The following is a 14,104-nucleotide window of genomic DNA, read 5'->3' on the forward strand; positions in this document are numbered from 1 at the left end:
ATGATGATGATGATGATGATGCAAGAAGATTGTACAAACTGACAACAAGCAGCGGCTTGACAAAGTAGCAACAATGGTGCATTGGAAGATCTGCAAGAAGTATCATTTTACTGTAAGCAAGAACTGCTTAAAATATAAAAAAGCGTACAATAGAGAAAGTCATAGAAACGGAAGAAGTTAAAGCTCTGGGACTTCAGAATCCAGACAGACAGGCATCTGTCACATAGCCCGGACTTAACAGTTGTCGATGAGAAAGACAAAAATGTCTGGATAGTGGAAGTGCCTGGAGACAGCAGAAGAGAAAGAACTGGAGAAGATAGCAAAATACAAATTGAAATAGAAATAGAAATAGAACATTTATGGCAAAGGCAAGCAAGGGTAGTACCAATACTCATAGGTGCCTTGGGTGCAGTCCCAAAACAACTAGAGCACCACTTGAACACCGTAGGCATTGACAAATTTGCCATCAGTCAATTGCAGAAGGCGGCTTTACTTGGCACTGCTTCCATCCTGTTGACGAGATCTGTAACACCGTCAAACATCCAGATTTGCTTATCCCAGGTCCTTGCTAAGGACCCGATAGGCAGGCAAAAATGCCAAACCCAGTCTGAACATCTGGCTGACTCTTTGATGATTAATAATAATAATTTAGTGCCATTTAATTTTATCTGGAAATGTCTTGTTAAACATCTGGATAAACATAAAGCATAGCGTTACACCATTAGGAAGATTTTCAGTATTTTAAACTAAATTATTGCAGCTTTTAATGCCTTAGCCCCCATGATGGCGAACCCATGCCACGCGTGCCGGAAGTGGCACACAGAGCCATCTCTCCAGGCACGCCAGGGGTTGCCCGTTGCTCTGCGTGCATGGGAGGGCCGGAAACTGGAAGAACAGCTCCCTAGCGTGCATGGTTGTGCCAGGAAGCTGAGCTTCCAGTTTCTGGTGTGCGCAGGCTCGCTGGCCAGCTGGTTTTCGTGTGCGGATATGGGCAAGAAAACAGACCATGTGACCCGCGCATATACGTGCACCGGAAACCGGAAGCTCAGCTTCCAGTTCCGCACATGGTGCCGGGTAACTGCTCTTCCAGTTTTCGGTGCCCCCCTCCTGCCCGGTGTGCACACTCCTGTTTCGGCACTTGGTGCCAAAAAGGTTTGCCAACACTGGCTGAGCCTATATGAAATCTGCCCATTATTATAATCACCATGGATATATTTTGGAGGCATCTCAAGGACTTTTGCTTCATTCAGATCAAGGAACGCGAAATGATTCGCCTCTTTTCCTTCTTAAATTCTGCCAGTTTTATCCGCTGTTTCCGTCTGCGAAGCAGCTCCAGGCCGTGCCATTTCAAAAGTCCGTGTCCTTCCGTAGCTTCTTTGAAAAAAATAAAATAATAAAATTCCTGCCTTTCCCCCACCTTGCTTAGACGTAACCTGTGCTGTTCTACACACCAGGGTCGCTGCTGATTTCCTCATCCAGCTTTTTCTCTTGGAGAAGGTGAATGTTTGCTTCTTGTGTTGGTGTGAAATAAGCCTCTGTAGACTTCTCAGCTTCAAAGATGGCCCGAGAGAAGTCTTCAGCACGTGCTTGGGAATGGGAGTGAGCGTTGCATTCCTTCTCTGTTTACCAGTTTGTGAGCTAATCATTTCACGCATCGAAATTAGCAATACGGTTGTGTTACCAAATCAACAACGGCTTATAAAGCCCAGCTCCGTGAAAGGATCCCTTGTTTTTAGCATTTGGCCAACGTCAAATTTCACATTCTCCTTTTTTTTTTCCCATGGGAAAAATGCAACAATTTGAGCCCAGCCTTAGAAATTTAGCGCCCCACAGAGTGTCTGCAAAGTATGCTGGGGAAAAAAAAATCAAATTGACAACCCACCACAGTATGTTTCTTCGTCTGCCTGTGGTTCATGATGCGGCATGGAGGCCTAGAGGTGAAGACGCTCACCTCTTAACTTGAAAGATTGAGAGTTCAATCCTGGGTAGCGGCAGATGTTTCTCTGTCAGGGCAGAAAATATGTGCTGTGAACTCCCCATAGGTGTCAGGAAGGGCATCTGGCTAGCAAATACTCAGCTCTATCCAATTGCCTCTACCCCAAATTAAGGCATCAAAAAGGGCCGTAAAAAGAAAGTTTTGGTGCATCTAAAAAAAGGGGTGGAGCATTGTTCACACCACCATGGCCGCCATCTTGAATTTTTTGATCACGCCACGTGGATACTCCCTGATTGCTAAATTTAAAAAAAAACTGTTTAGTGAGATTAGAAGACTTTTTGGAAGCGTAATGGCGTGTTTTGGAAGACACTGAGACAAGGACCTTTCTTGAGAGGGTTGGAGATATTTTTTGTAACCTGTTGCCTGTCCCTCATTGGTTACTCCTGGCAAGCAGCTCCTTGCCACTTGCATCTCCCTGTTCTTCTTTGGCTGTTTGTGGCTTCCCTGCATGCAAGGTCACAGTTTGTTGCAAAAACCACATCCAGAAAGCACACACAGGTAACTCTTTCAGCAGGATTCATTAACTTCTTTATATACATAATTGTTCTGACCCCCTCATCCCACACCAACACACTCCGAGCCAAAGATAAGTTACGGCATTTAATTAACAGACAGACAGGTCCTTGGCAGCAAACCATCACAGACAAGCTTGGGCAGCAATCCAGCATAGATAAGCCGTGGCAGCAATCCAGCCTGCCAAGCTCACAATAATGTTCTCCAACATTAGTTCCTGCGTTGACTTCTGCAAGAGGGGCATGTGCGCAAGCAGTCCTTTTATAGTCTGGAGAGGAGCCTAATGACCACCAGCTGAGTGCAATTATCTCCTGTAACTGCGCAACTGTTCCTTACGCCTATTAGCTCTTTGGTGCCAGGCATCCAGGAACAACTCACTGCTGACCCCAGGCTCACACTCCCTTGTCTCCTCCCCACTGGTCCAAGGCTCAGGCGCCTCCTGGTGGCCAACCAGCCTCTTTGTGCCCTGCTCAGAGTCGGAACCCTGTCCAAGGTCCTCCACATCCTCCAGAGCCGACTCATAGGTCCCCTCGCTGTCGGAGTCTGGTGGCAGCTCCAACGGCTCCTGCTGGGCCACAACACATAATGACACATGAATAAATGTACCATACCAACGGCAGATTCTTCCAATGCGGTAGAGAAGAGAAAATTGGTTTCCAGCTTCGGTTCGGAAAGCAGACTAGATTAGATTTTCTTTTCGACACAGATTTTGCAGCTTTAGTATAGAACAGTTGGACTAAGTCGTGCCTAATCTCCGAGACGTCTGGCATGGCTCTCACTCACCAAATCGTTCCCATTGGCTGGCCCAGTTGCCATGCCTATACATTGGTTGACCTTGATACCATGTCTTATTCCCGTTCATGAATATTCTGACAGGCAAAAAAATCAGGAGCCAGGATAGGCTTCAAAAAGCCCTCTTAAGTTTATTTAGTAGAGGTGAGGTGGCGCAGTGGTTAGAGTGCAGCACTGCAGGCTACTTTCAGCTGACTGCAGTTCAGCAGTTTGGTTGTTCAAATCTCACCGGCTCAGGGTTGACTCAGCCTTCCATCCTTCCAAGGTGGGTAAAATGAGGACCCGGATTGTTGTTGGGGGCGATATGCTGACTCTGTAAACCACTTAGAGAGGGCTGAAAGCCCTATGAAGCGGTATATAAGTCTAACTGCTATTGCTATTTCATTCTACCTGTATGCAATAATATCTCATGGGGTAATAACCAACGTGTGGCTCTGGAATTTAATTCTATCCCCATGGATAAGCTGTTTCAGTTTTCTCTTTGCTAATTAGCAAACATCATTTAGCTCTCTCTCTCTCTTAAGTTTTTACTCCAAAATAAAATGCGGTGGGGAGAATGAGATTTTTCTGTATTATACCATGCATGTGTCTGCTTTCTGGGTTTAAATAATCCAGAAGCCAATACCCCAAACATGAAAGCTGCAGCATTTTGCGGCAACCATGAGTTAAATTATTCATTGTGTTGCTTGCGCTGAATATCCTATCAATCTGTTTAAACTTTAGTTAACCCAAGAAGGATGAATGTCACCCTCTAAAAATAGATGTAGCTAACCATGATTCCGCTGATCATGTTTTCCAAAATGAAAAAAAAAAAAAAGAGAGAGAGAGAGAGCCTTAAATAAAAACAGAGCCAGGGAATGAAAATGTCAAGCAATTTTTTTTTGTTCAGCCTCTCCTTTGGCAGTGCATTTTTGACATGGGGAAAAAAAATATCAATACAATTCTGCATTGGTGGTTGGGAATCTTAGATAATAACGCAGATACGGCCCCAATTGAGATGGACTTGCAGGATTTTTGCACCTTTGTGGATTCTGCTGTTTAATAGTGAATATAATAAATTATAAAGCCCTACATGGCATCGGACCTGGGTACCTGAGGGACCGCCTCCTGCCGATTACCTCTCTCAGACCAATTAGATCGCACAGGTTGGGTCTCCTCCGGATTCCATCTGCCAGCCAATGTCGGCTGGCGACTCCCCGGGGGAGAGCCTTCTCTGTTGCAGCTCCGGCCCTCTAGAACGAGCTCCCTGTTGAGATCCGGATCCTTACTACCCTCCCGGCCTTCCGCAAAGCCACCAAGTCCTGGCTGTTCCAGCAGGCTGGGGGGAGCTGAGAAGCATCTACCTCCACGGAAATTGTGAATGTTGGTTTTGTTTTTAATATGTTGTCTTTGTCTCGTTTCCCCCCTTTCCCTTGTCTTTTGTGAGCCGCCCGGAGTCCTCCGGGAGTGGGCGGCATACAAGACAATAAATAAATAAATAAATAAATAAATAAATAAATAAATAAATAAATAAATAAATAAATAAATAAATAAATAAATAAATAATTTCAATTCTTGGGAATAGTGCAGTGGCCTAGAGTTCAAGCTATCGCCTCGCAATCAGGAGGCTGTGAGTTCAATCCAAGGTAGAGGCAGATACTGTATTTCTCTCTCTCTGGGCACAATGAGAATATATCAGCTGAACAAAACTCCTCATCGGCGACAGGAAGCATATCCGGCCAATAAATAGCTTCCCATTCAGTTACCCATACTCCACCTCGCAAGAGATTATGGGATTGTCAAATGATGATGATAAGTAAATTATTTCAATCTGCTTTTAATAGTAAGATAGGCCTGAACTGAAAAGTGGTTAGGGAAAGGAACTTTTCCAACTATATATCCTTTTAAAACATAATTGAAAGCGTGTATTATTTTAGCAACCAGATCCTTGCACCCATAATGACCAACGTAATGAGAATACATTAAGGGAAGACATTTGTGAGAGCTAAGAGGAAGGAATGCAATAATGAAGTTTTCCATTTGCCACGCAATAAGACAGATAATGTTTTATTAGCTAGAACTGTGGGCAGTAGGTGAAGACTTGAGGTTAGAAATTAATGCAACAAGACTTTAAAAACAACCTGTCTTGTAATGGTTTGAAGTAAGATGTGGGAAGATTGATATTGATATTAAGATTCGCCAAATAATTGACAATTATTTGTTGCCAGGAGACAGCAGGAGAAAACAGCAAGTCAGTTATTCAAGATAGATTGGGGTGGGCTGGGGAATGTTATTTCCAAAGGTGGACTGCCATAATTTTTGTGAATTCAGTGGTTAGGTTAAAAGGACTTTGAATTTCAAGAACTCCGGTATAAGGTAATTTATAGTGTAAATAATAGGAGTCCTTGTTGTTAAAATAATAACCTTGATAGAAAATATGGAAAATATTAGCTGGTGTTAAAGACGGAGATTTTTCTTCGTTGAAATGAATCTGTTGAGATGTTCCAATCATGAATTTTAGAAATGACAACTTACAGCAAGTGAAGCCATTGAATTTTTCTACGATATAATGTTTGATGACATTGTGGCAAGAACCTGAGAAAAGGAGGAGATAGAACTGATTACAAAAGAGAAATCAAAACAAAAATAAAACCAAGATTAAAAAAAACGTCACAAGAGCTCAGTGGCTAAGACGCTGAGCTCGTTGGTCAGAAAGGTCGGCAGTTTGGCGGTTCGAATCCCTAGCGCCGCGTAACTGAGTGAGCTCCCGTGACTTGTCCCAGCTTCTGCCAACCTAGCAGTTCGAAAGCATGTAAAAATGCAAGTAGAAAAATAGGAACCACCTTTGGTGGGAAGGTAACAGCGTTCCGTGCACCTTCGGCGTTGAGTCATGCCAGCCACATGACCACAGAGACGTCTTCGGACAGCGCTGGCTCTTCAGCTTTGAAACAGAGATGAGCACTGCCCCCTCGAGATGGGAACGACTAGCATATATGCGCGAGGGGAATCTTTGTCTTTTTAACGGTATTTTCATGGCCTTGAGTTATTTATCAAAACAATAAATTTTTTAAAAAAATCTAATCCGGATCTTCAGTTTCCTAACTTGTGGCTCCACACAGATCCGAATCATTTAACACGGCGGCCTCTCATCCGATAGATCTCAGATCGCCCAGAGGTGACCCGTGTTTCAGCTTTCAGTGTAGTAAATAACGTTGGGTGTTGTTGTTCTTTTTCCTCTCGTAGGGTTTGAGAAACAAACCAAAGAAAACGGGGCACGTGAAGCCTGATCTCATTGATGTGGATCTTGTAAGAGGTAAGACTTGGTCTCCTCGACCGGCGATGTCATTTTATTCCATCGGTCAGGTTCCGGTAGATCGCGAGAAAAGAAAACGCCACAAAACACAGTCCTGGTTTGTAGGGAGTTGATCTTCTTTGCTCCAGTATGAACTGACCAACTCACCAAACCCAAGGAGGCAAAATGGCGTTGGGGCGAGCCGCCCAGGGCTCCCCATCACTGTTTAAATCTTCCCGCTGCCCCGCCGTAGCTACTCGTGTCCCCACCCATCACGCAGCGGCGATCAGGCCCATCTGGAACCAGAGGGGTCTATGCAACGGAGTTGAGGGATGCAGGTATAGCATGTGCAGTGGGCGTAGCGTGGCTGCATAGTCCTTCTGTCCAGTCGCCTTTCCCCACCTGAATGGCAGCCCCGGGCCACGAGGCGCACCAGGGCTGATACCCTCGATATTAGCTTCGTTTTAACATTTGTAATGTACTCTCATTTTAGAGGGCGCAGGTTTTCTTCATGGGGTGAAACTCCCTATTGGGGAGGGATTTGGGTCAGGTGCAAAAGGATTAGGGTCATAGGTTAAGTTGCGAGTCCGAAAAATTGACCACTCAAGCCCATCCACGAGAATCCGGTGAACTGACGGTCAACGCTAAATTGGCGCTAGATAAGAATCAACGGAATTCAAGGGAGTTGGACTGACATGCTTGCGGCAACATAATGATTCTAGGCTGATGACTCACTTAACTCCGCCATCCGGTTCTGTCTTGCTCTTCCACTGCAGATTTTCGGTAATCCCGAGCTGCTAGCTAAATATCAGACCAGCATAGCCCTGTTGTCAAGATTAAAACCACTTAGGTTTCTCTGCATCTTGTCACTTTTCAACTTGCCCAAAGAACTGGGAGGAGGTGGGAGGTGAGAAGTAATGCGGAGGCTTCAGACTTTAGCCATGAGCAATAGCAATAGCAATAGCAGTAGACTTATATACCGCTTCATAGGGCTTTCAGCCCTCTCTAAGCGGTTTACAGAGAGTCAGCATATTGCCCCCAACAATCTGGGTCCTCATTTTACCCACCTCGGAAGGATGGAAGGCTGAGTCAACCCTGAGCCGGTGAGATTTGAACCGCTGAACTGCTGATCTAGCAGTAGCCTGCAGTGCTGCATTTAACCACTGCGCCACCTTGGTTCCCATCAAGGACACTCCTGCAGGTGTCAGCCAAGACACGAACTGTTCTCAAAACAAAAGAACGATCCATAATTGGACAATGTGTCCTCATAATATATAACATTCAATGTGAAATATTATTATATTATATTATATTATATTATTATATTATATTATATTATATTATATTATATTATATTATATTATATTAATTATATTATATTATATTATATTATATTATATTATATTATATTATATTATATTATATTATATTATATTATATTATTTATTATATTATATTATATTATATTATATTATATTATATTATATTATATTATATTATATTATATTATATTTATTATATTTATTATATTTATTATATTTATTATATTATATTATATTTATTATATTATTATATTATATTATATTATATTACATTACATTACATTACATTACATTACATTATATTATATTATTCCATTACATTACACTACACTATATTATTATATAATATAATATTATATTACATTATACAGGTAGTCCTCAATTTACAACAATTCATTTAGTGACCATTCAGATTTTCAGCGGCTCTGAAGAAAGTGACTTATGACCGTTTTTCAAGCTTATGACCATTGCAGTATTTCCCATACTCATGTGATCAAAATTTGGTCACTTGGCAACCGTCTCCTTTTTATGACGGGGCCACACCCTTTCGCAACCTTATGAGAAGCAAAAGTCACTGGAGAAGCCAGATTAACTTAACAACCGTCAGATTAACTTAACGAGTTAAGAGCCGAGGTGGCGCATTGGTTGGGTGCAGTACTGCAGGCCACTTCAGCTGACTGTTATCTGCAGTTCAGCGGTTCAAATCTCACCGGCTCAAGGTTGACTCAGCCTTCCGTCCTTCCGAGGTGGGTGAAATGAGGACCCGGATTGTGGGGGCAATATGCTGACTCTGTAAACCGCTTAGAGAGGGCTGAAAGCCCTATGAAGCGGTATATAAGTCTAACTGCTATGGCTAACTGCTATTGCTATTAACAACCGCAGTGATTCACTCAACGACTGAGGCAAGGAAAGGTCGTAAAATGGGGACAAAATTCAACCTAACCATTGTTTCCCTTAGCAACAAAAATGTGGGGCTCCGTTTTGGTCGTAAGTCGAGGACTACCCATACTTATAAATATATTTATTATATAAAATATTTTTTTTAATGAATTAAAAAAAAACAACCACATGTCTCTGTGTAACCATTTCATTAATGTTGCTTCCCTTTAGGGTCGGCTTTTGCAAAAGCAAAACCAGAAAGTCCCTGGACTTCCCTGACTCGAAAAGGGATTGTCAGAGTTGTTTTCTTCCCCTTCTTCTTCAACTGGTGGCTACAAGTGACGTCCAAAGTTATATTCTCGTGGCTGCTTTTCCTTTATCTTCTTCAAGGTACGCCCGGATGAGAACCTTCTGCCTAAGTCATACACGGCAGTTCTGGGATTTACCTTTGTTTTACTACCGGTTCCGTGGGCGTGGCTTGGTGGGCTTGGCAGGGGAAGGATACTGTGAAATCTCCATTCCATCCCCACTCCAGGGGAAGGATACTGTAAAATCTCCATTCCCTCCGCACTCCAGGGGAAGGATACTGTAAAATCCCCATTCCATCCCCACTCCAGGGGAAGGATACTGTAAAATCTCCATTCCCTCCCCACTTGAGGGAAAGGATACTGCAAAATCTCCATTCCCTCCCCACTCCAGGGGAAGGATATTGTAAAATCTCCATTCCCTCCCCACTCCAGGGAAAGGATATTGTAAAATCTCCATTCCATCCTCACTCCAGGGAAAGGATACTGCAAAATCTCCATTCCCTCCCCACTCCAGGGAAAGGATATTGTAAAATCTCCATTCCATCCTCACTCCAGGGAAAGGATACTGTGAAATCTCCATTCCCTCCCCACTCCAGGGAAAGGATACTGCGAAATCTCCATTCCCTCCTCAATCCAAGGAAAGGATACTGCAAAATCTCCATTCCATCCCCACTCGAGGGAAAGGATACTGTGAAATCTCCCATTCCCTCCCCACTCGAGGGAAAGGATACTACAAAATCTCCATTCCATCCCCACTCCAGGGAAAGGATACTGTAAAATCTCCATTCCATCCCCACTCCAGGGAAAGGATACTGTAAAATCTCCATTCCCTCCTCAATCCAAGGAAAGGATACTGTAAAATCTCCCATTCCCTCCCCACTCCAAGGAAAGGATACTGTGAAATCTCCCATTCCCTCCCCACTCGAGGGAAAGGATACTACAAAATCTCCATTCCATCCCCACTCCAGGGAAAGGATACTGTAAAATCTCCATTCCATCCCCACTCCAGGGAAAGGATACTGCAAAATCTCCATTCCATCCCCACTCCAGGGAAAGGATACTGTAAAATCTCCATTCACTCCCCACTCCAGGGAAAGGATCCTGTAAAATCTCCATTCCATCCCCACCCCAGGGAAAGGATCCTGTAAAATCTCCATTCCATCCCCACCCCAGGGAAAGGATCCTGTAAAATCTCCATTCCCTCCCCACTCCAGGGAAATGATACTGTAAAATCTCCATTCACTCCCCACTCGAGGGAAAGGATACTGCAAAATCCCCATTTCCTCCCGATCCGCTGGGACTCGGGAGGCAGAGAATAAATGGGGATGGAGCCAGTCAGAGCTGGTATTTACGATGGTTGAATGATGAATGGCTTCTCCATTTGTGTCCTCTCTTTTTCTTCCTGACAGTGGCTGCCATCATACTCTTTTTCACAATACAAACTCCGCACAACATACCTCTGACGGAAGTCATCGGCCCAACATGGCTCATGCTGCTCCTTGGAACGGTGCACTGCCAGATTGTCTCCACAAGGACCCCCAAATCCTCCACAAATACCGGCGGGAGAAGAAGGAGGTAACTTTATGGGGGACAGGGCTGGGTTTGTTATTATGAATATCAAAGCCTTTTTGAATTTACTTTTGTCTACCTTCCTGAACATTTTATTTCTTATTAAAAGGGAAGATCCCGTTATTTGAAAAGTGTAGGAAAAGGTGAGGCGGATTCTGGGGGAGGAGTCAAGAAAAGAATCAGCCTGGAATCTCGACATTGCCACAAACGGTCTTAAGTCCAACCCCTTTTGAATTCTGTTAATTCCGCTAACTTTAGTGCTGACTGTTACCGTATTTTTCAGAGTATAAGACGCACCAAAGTTTTGAAAATGCAAATTAAAAAAAAAGGTTTTGCACTCTGCAAATCTCCCCAAAACAGCCCATTTTTTGGAAAACCGGGCCCGTTTTCCCCCCAAAAAGTCATGAGCCTTTAGGAAGCTTGTAGAGTGCTCCGGGAGGGGGCAAAAACAAGCAAAAAACAGTCTGTTTTTTGTGAAAATGGGCCCATTTTTTTTCCAAAAAAATGGCATGGATATCCTTTAGGAGGGTTATAGAGTGCTTCTGGGAGCTAGGGGTAGGGGCAAAAATGAGCAAAAAATGGCCCGTTTTTTGCTCATTTCTGCCCTCCCCAGCCCCCAGGAGCTCTCTCAAAGTCTGCTAAAGGCTGTGCATGGCCATTTTTGCAAAGGGGGTCGGGTTTCGGGAGGCCAAAAATGCTGCATTCAGTGTATAAGACGCACCCAGATTTTCAGCCTCTTTTTTGAGGGAAAAAGATGCGTCTTATACTCTGAAAAATATGGTAAGTTTCTTTTATAAAGGCCTGAGCAATAAATGAGCTTAACTGGAAGTTAGCAAGTGCTTCTAATCGTTTGTGCCGGAGAAAAAGGCACTCACGAAAATGGGATTTTTCTCATTTCAACGAACTGAAGCCATTGTTCGGTGGTAAACACACCGAAGGGAAAACTCTGTCCATGTTGCGCTGCTAGTGAATTACCTTTACAAAACGCCTCCATTTTGAATTTTCAAGGAAATTACGGAAAGCCGCCCACTTGGAAGTGCATCGCGAAGGGGACGGCTCTAGCACGACCGATAACACCCAAGAAGGGACCGTCCAGAGTTATGGTACCAGCACCTCTTCTAGTCTTGGCGCTGTCTTCAAGGAACTTTGGCACGCGACTTTCTTTTTATCAGGGTTGGTATATTTTAGTCAAGTCTTGGTTTGCTGTTCCTCTCCTCTTAACATCATCCCATCCAAGTTTGTTTGAGCCTCTGTGACTTTTGTTCTCCACACTTCACTTTTAAAACCAGTAGGAGAAAATGGACGCCACAAATCAGTGGTGGGTTTCAAAATTTTTTAGAACCTCTTCTTGTAGGTGTGGCCTGCTTTGTGGGAGTGGCTTGCCGGCCATGTGACCGAGTGAGAGTGGCTTGGCAGTCATGTGACTGGGTGGGTGTGGCCAACTTGTAAAATGTAGTGAAACTCACTTAACAACGTTCTTGCTTAGCAACCAAAATGTTGGCTCAGAAACTCTGGCATTTGAAGCACGCAAGTCTCAAGTTACAAGACCCTTGCACCCCTAACCCTTTAGAAAAAAAAGCCCCAGGGGTGTTCAAACTTGACAGCTTTAAGACTTGTGGACTTCAACTCCCAGAATTCCTCCTCCAGTCATGTTGGCTCAGGAACTCTGGCATTTGAAGCACGCAAGTCTTAAAGCTGTCAAGTTGCAAGACCCTTGCACCCCTAACTCTTTAGGAGAAAAAAACCCCAGGGGTGTTCAAACTTGACAGCTTTAAGACTTGTGGACTTCAACTCCCAGAATTCCTCTTCCAGTCATGTTGGCTCAGAAACTCTGGCATTTGAAGCACGCAAGTCTTAAAGCTGTCAAGTTACAAGACCCTTGCACCCCTAACCCTTTAGGGAAAAAAACCCAGGGGTGTTCAAACTTGACAGCTTTAAGACTTGTGGACTTCAACTCCCAGAATTCCTCTTCCAGTCATGTTGGCTCAGGAACTCTGGCATTTGAAGCACACAAGTCTTAAAGCTGTCAAGTTAAAAGACCCTTGCACCCCTAACCCTTTAGGAAAAAAACCCCCAGGGGTGTTCAAACTCGGCCTCTGTTAATTAATCTGGAAAGGGGGAAAATCCAACATTAGAAATTACATTTGGTCTGTACATTTCCACCCTATAAATAAAAACACGGGCATCTCCGGGTTATCGGCTAGTTAATAATCAATATATATGATCAGCTTATAGCCTAAGAATTCTCTTATTGCCATTTTTTACTCTTTGCATGAAAGCAGTTTGGGAAACGGGAAAATTCTTTACCTCAAACAATAGAGCCGAGGTGGCGCAGTGGTTAGGGTGCAGTACTGCAGGCCACTTTAGCTGACTGTGATCTGCAGTTCAGCGGTTCAAATCTCACCGGCTCAAGGTCGACTCAGCCTTCCCTCCTTCCGAGGTGGGTGAAATGAGGACCCGGACTGTGGGGGCAAGTTGCTGACTCAATTTGCTAAAAAAAAATTGTAAACCGCTTAGAGAGGGCTGAAAGCCCTATGAAGCGGTATATAAGTCTAATAGATAGATAGATAGATAGATAGATAGATAGATAGATAGATAGATAGATAGATAGATAGATAGATAGATAGAAATTATAGATGATATAGATGATAGATAGATAAGAGATAGATGATAGGATAGATAGATAGATGATAGATAGATAGATAGATAGATAGATAGATAGATAGATAGATGATAGATAGATAGATAGATAGATAGATAGATGATCGATAGATAGATAGATGATAGATAGAAATTACAGATGATATAGATGATAGATAGATAAGAGATAGATGATAGGATAGATAGATAGATAGATAGATAGATAGATAGATAGATAGATAGATAGAAATTATAGATGATATAGATGATAGATAGATAAGAGATAGATGATAGGATAGATAGATAGATGATAGATCGATAGATGATAGATAGATGATAGATAGATAGATAGATAGATGATAGATAGATAGATAGATAGATAGATAGATAGATAGATAAATAAATAATAAATACTTCATGTGTTTGGTTTGCCCCTAGAGCAAAGAAAGCGAAGAACTCCATAGACAAATCCACCGAAACGGACAACGGGTATGTTTCTCTTGATGGAAAAAGGACAGGTAGAAACAACGAAGATGCTTTACAATCCCACGAGCCACTTTCTGAGATCATCCGGTCAGAAGAACCCGGATGGAATATCGGAACTGCCCGAAGTACATACAACACTTCGAATCCTAAAGTAAGTCCTTTATTAGGGGGGCCGGAGGATAAAACATAGGAAGAAAGATTGCTGGAATTGGGTATGTCTAGTTTAATGGAAAGAAGGACTAGGGGAGACAGGATAGCAGTCTTCCAATATCTCAGGGGTTGCCACAAAGAAGAGGGAGTCAAACTATTCTCCAAGGCACCTGAGGGC

At 43.2% G+C, this 14,104-nt stretch overlaps 1 protein-coding gene across 2 annotated transcripts in view; it reads left to right on the forward strand.

Annotated features, from left to right (window-relative positions):
• The window catches only part of PHTF2 (putative homeodomain transcription factor 2), a 47,754-nt gene that overhangs the window by 16,500 nt on the left and 17,150 nt on the right, over nucleotides 1-14,104 (forward strand). For both annotated transcript variants that reach the window (XM_087722351.1, XM_087722352.1), the window contains exons 3-7: nucleotides 6,524-6,593; nucleotides 9,005-9,163; nucleotides 10,491-10,656; nucleotides 11,659-11,823; nucleotides 13,729-13,927. In XM_087722351.1, coding sequence (XP_087578477.1) covers nucleotides 6,524-6,593; nucleotides 9,005-9,163; nucleotides 10,491-10,656; nucleotides 11,659-11,823; nucleotides 13,729-13,927 — 759 coding nt within the window. The remainder of the gene's footprint in view (nucleotides 1-6,523; nucleotides 6,594-9,004; nucleotides 9,164-10,490; nucleotides 10,657-11,658; nucleotides 11,824-13,728; nucleotides 13,928-14,104) is intronic.

The sequence above is a fragment of the Thamnophis sirtalis genome, unplaced genomic scaffold, assembly GCF_051295495.1.
Source record: "Thamnophis sirtalis isolate CommonGarterSnake01/CBP01778 unplaced genomic scaffold, rThaSir2_p1.2 scaffold_9, whole genome shotgun sequence".
Lineage (NCBI taxonomy): Eukaryota > Metazoa > Chordata > Lepidosauria > Squamata > Natricidae > Thamnophis > Thamnophis sirtalis.